Source organism: Rhea pennata, chromosome 8 (assembly GCF_028389875.1).
Source record: "Rhea pennata isolate bPtePen1 chromosome 8, bPtePen1.pri, whole genome shotgun sequence".
Classification (NCBI taxonomy): Eukaryota; Metazoa; Chordata; class Aves; order Rheiformes; family Rheidae; genus Rhea; species Rhea pennata.
The window spans coordinates 2,027,203-2,031,575 of NC_084670.1; the positions used below are offsets into that span (position 1 = coordinate 2,027,203).

At 56.3% G+C, this 4,373-nt stretch overlaps 1 protein-coding gene across 1 annotated transcript; it reads right to left on the reverse strand.

Annotated features, from left to right (window-relative positions):
- Positions 1–2,450: 2,450 nt before the first annotated feature.
- GADD45A (growth arrest and DNA damage inducible alpha) lies at positions 2,451–3,981 on the reverse strand. The gene is made up of 4 exons (XM_062581374.1): positions 3,875–3,981; positions 3,691–3,792; positions 3,361–3,565; positions 2,451–3,213 (listed from the first exon to the last, which is right to left on the reverse strand). The coding sequence occupies exons 1-4, from the start codon at positions 3,916–3,918 to the stop codon at positions 3,100–3,102; spliced, it is 465 nt and encodes a 154-aa protein (XP_062437358.1). The 5' UTR covers positions 3,919–3,981; the 3' UTR covers positions 2,451–3,099.
- Between the last annotated feature and the right edge of the window lie 392 nt (positions 3,982–4,373).

The window sequence follows — 4,373 nt, forward strand, 5'->3', positions numbered from 1 at the left end:
ATACGTGTCTCTGTGGGTGTAATGTCGGGGGCTGCTGTGGTCGCTGCTTCCCTGCCATAGGCCACAGGAAAGGCCGTGAGCATCCAGCCGTTCCAAAAGTTTCGGGTGTGTTTCCAGCACAAACTAGCCAATGCTTGCAGTCAACTTTAATTCCAAAAAGTAATTAATCTGTCTCCTTTATAGACTTTGGAGTGAGCAACAGTGGAGGCCAAGTCTGGTGTATAAGGGCAAAAGAAGATAAAAGATCTACAGAGTTATGTTTGCATGTATTTACATTCTGACTTGTTTGAGTTTTTTCTGTAAGGGCTGACATTTTTGCCTCTAAAATACTGACCACACAAGAGGAAGGATTTTTAAGTAAGTGTGAACTGAGGTAATAGCCAGCGAATTAACTCTGTTGAGGAGTATTGGCTTTTGCAGTGCTGATACCAAACTTACATGCCAGAATAATGAAGCTGATCAAAATTCAGAGGGCTAATGGCAAGTTAAAAATACGTTCCAAAAATTCCCTTTTTGTGTAGCTACAGCGTCCAAAGTTTGAGCTGATCTAGTTGCTCAGCCCGCCTGCTGGCTTGTGCAGCTCCTCCGGCCCACTTGTTTTTCACTGTAAAGTATGTGACTGGCAACAGTCTAAGAGGATGTTCAAACCTGAGTCCAGGAGAAATTTCTGGCATTTCTAATAGTTTTGGGGAGGAGAGCTGGGGTGCAGGAAGAAGCAGCTGCAGTCTCCCTGCGGTGCAGCAGTCCAGCTGCATTCGGGGTCGGTGGCTGGGTCCCGATGTGGACGGGTTTTAAACAAGGGCGTTGCAGGATGTTTTCTTTGATCGCGCCGTCCTTGTTGCGTGCTGCAGGGGACCTGAGGGACGCTCCTGCGGAAGGCGTCAGTCAGAGGCGACAGCCTCCGCGGCCCAGTGCTGCACCTCTGTCCCAGTGCACGTTGCTCCTGCATAATCCTGCTCCCAGGAGTCGCGTCAACCTTAACCGCAGGTGAACAGAGCCCAGCTTTGCAGTCAGCTAAAGCAGGTAATTCACAAGATCCTTCCGCCCTAAGATAAACAAAACTTTCTGAAATGAATTTCAGCTATGGTCTCGTACTAAGCGTGTGCCGTGGAAATGCACGGCTTCAGGAGGAGCGTAGCTCCCATGCAGGCTGGGCTCGGCGGAGCGGCGGCCACCCTGCAGGTGAGGAGCGCCACGAGGCAGCGTGCACGCGGGACACGGAAAACATGGCATTACCTGAGCCACTATGTAGGTCACCTGCGTCCATGGAGCCTCCCCGACTCGCCCTTCCTTCTGCGGTGAGGCTCCGGGGCGCGTGGGAGGCGGCTGTCTTGCACTCAGCAAGTGGTGTGGGTGCGATGGAGCCTATTTTCCTTCTCTTTTGGGGGGACAAGAGAGAGATTTCTGCCGCAGGGATTATGGTGTGCGCATGTACATGTACAATAAAAGAGGCAACGAGTTGGCGGTTGTCCCTGAACTCTCCCACCCGCCTAGCTCGAGGCAGGATCTAACTCCTAGCACAGAAGCCTCATAACCCCGGTGGCTGCAGGGGAGCAGGCACAGTGTTACAGAGGAAAGTAGCACTGAAGCCCTTAAAGCCAGCTGAAGCACAAGGCTGAGCAAACTAATAGCCACGCTGGTACATGTGACAGCAGTTTCAAAGCTCCTGGAGAGAAAAGTGACTGCAGACTTGTTCTACTGCTGCTGGAAAGCAGCTTGGGAAGGGAGAGCAGCTGTGTGGGAGACAGGGGCTCCACAGAAGCAGTGGCAGTCCCACCGAGAGGGCCAGAGTCTCTGAAAAAGGGAATAGGCCAAAGGCAACCGCATCTGGAGAAGCAGCGAGAGACCTGGGGCAAGGGGAACAAAGCAGCTTTTCCTGGGATGAACTGGGTGCCCACACCGACTGCAATCGTTGCACCCTCCCGAGCCAGCATTCCTTCCTCCCATGCTTTGCTTTGAAGAGTAAGCAGAAACTACACAGAGATCAAATTCAGGAAAGGGCAGAAGGGTTCGCACTGGGTATATGGTGTAATACGTGTCAGACAACCAGATTAACAGCTTTTCCAAAAGGGAGACAGTGAGGAAAATTTTGCTAGTAAAAGGGAGTCAGGTTTCCCCAACGTTCAATAGGATTCAGGCAGTATAGTAGTGCTGGAGCCTCTAAAATAGTTTCCTCTTATTCTTTTAATCTGCTGTAAGTGGCAGTAGTCAAGAAAAATTTTAAATAACAGTTCCTGTAAAGTAATACCAGCTGCTCTTTAATTATGAGGGAGGGGCCAAGAATAAAATCCACATGCCATTTCAGGTCCTACACAACAAGCTCTCAACATGCAGCACTCATCCCTGATGAGAAACCACAGTCACCAGCTGAGCCTTTTCAAATGCACACTACTGAATGTGGCAAGAAATTAAAACTTAATACAGCAGAATTGAGGTTAAACTTTTTATTTCAAAAAAAAAAAAAAAAAAAAGATCCAAAAACACTATCCAATTTCAAACAATTGTATTAATGTAGATGTCTTTAAACATCTGAGTATTAAACCAAGTGGTGTGGTTGTAGACCAACTGCTTAAGGGTATTCTGGTTCCAAAAGCTTGTAGCATAAATAAGTTTTGCATCAATATCATAAAATAACTTATTATATATCTTAGAATATAAACTTGAGAATTAACATCCCAAAATACAATAAAATTGTGTGTAAAAATGTTTTGATTAACCTCTTTGCACTTTCATATTTAAGGTACTTAAACCAGAAACTGTAAGTTGCACTTTAAAAACTGTTAAGGGTGTTGGGTGTTTTAAGTAACTCAGCCACAGTGTGTCTCAGCTCTTCCGGCAGGTTTTAATTCCTTTCGCGGCACAGAGGCTGCTTGTTTAGCTTCGCTTCTGTGTTCATTCCCAGCTGCGGAGTCACTTTTCTTCAGACCCACACAACATGTAGTTGACTTCAGTCTACCCCACTTGACTTCAATTTATTTATTTATTTATTTTTCCTCCGGTAATCCTTGTGTCAGGGTAGGAAGTTACTTCCTGAGCAACCGCTAAAGCATTTCAAAACTTCAGTGCAATTGTGTTCCGCGAGTCTCCGCCGGGCTGCTATCACCGCTCGGGAAGGTGGATCACGGGGACCCACTGGTCCATGTAGCGGCTCTCGCGGCAGAAGCACATCAGCTGGCTCAGCGCCGGGTCCTTGCACTGCGAGGCATGGGGGTGCTGCGGGGCAGGGGCAGGGGAGACCGCGCCGCGTTAGCCGGGCGCGCCTCGGGCGGCCGATCGGGCAAGCGCCGAGGACGGCGCGCGCAGGACCCGCGGCGCGCCCGCCGGCTCGGCCGAGGGCGCGGGGCCTCCGGGGCCGCTCACCGTGACCAGGACGCAGTGGAGGTCGGCGGGCGGCCCGGCGGCGCGCAGCAGCTGCGCCAGGCGCGCCGGGTTGCTCACGCGCAGGATGTTGATGTCGTTCTCGCAGCAGAAGGCCTGGAGCAGCGTGAAGTGGATCTGCAGGGCCACGTCGCGGCCGTCCTCCTCGTCGGCCGCCAGCAGGCACAGCACCACGCTGTCGGCCGCCCTGCGGGGACGGGACGGGACGGGGCGGGAGGCGACGCGCCGCGGGCCCGCCGCGGCCCGGCCCGGCCCGGCCGCCCCCCGCCCCGCCGCCCCCTCCCCGCCGCCCTCCCGCCCCGCCGCACTCACACGTTGAGCAGCTTGGCCGCCTCGTAGACGCCGATGGTGATGCTGCGCTGGCTCAGCGCCTTGCTGAGCACCTCCTCCAGCGCGTCGCCCACCGCCTCCATCCTGCCGAGACAGCCGCGCTCAGGCCCGGCCCGGCCCGGCCCCGCCGCCCGGCCCGGCCCGGCCCGGCCCGGCCCGGCCCTACCTGCCGGCGGCGCCGCGCTCCCCCGGCAGCTCCTCCAGCGTCATGGTGCGCGCGGCCGCCCCGCGCCTCTGCCTCTGCCCCGCGCGCCGCACTCTGCCCGCGCCCGGCCAATCCGCGGCGGGCACATTAGCATGCTCGGCCCCCATTGGCCCATGCAAATAGCCTCCGCCCCGCCCCCGCCGCGCGCGCCGTCAGCCGCTGCGGCGCGTCACGGCGAGCGCGGGGCGGGGCTGCCTGTTGCTGCGCGCGGCGGGGGGGGGGCGCGAGCGGGCGGCGTGTGGGGACAGTGGGGGCCCGTGACGCCGACCCCCGTGGGGACCGTGACACCAGTCCCCGTGGGCCCGTGACGCCGACCCCCTGTGGGGGCCGAGACGCCGAGCCCCGTGGGGGCCGTGGCACCGAGCCCCGTGGGGGCCGTGACACCAGTCCCTGTGGGCCCGTGACGCTGAGCCCCGTGGGGGCCATGACACCGGTCCCCGTGGGGGCCGTGACACCGGTC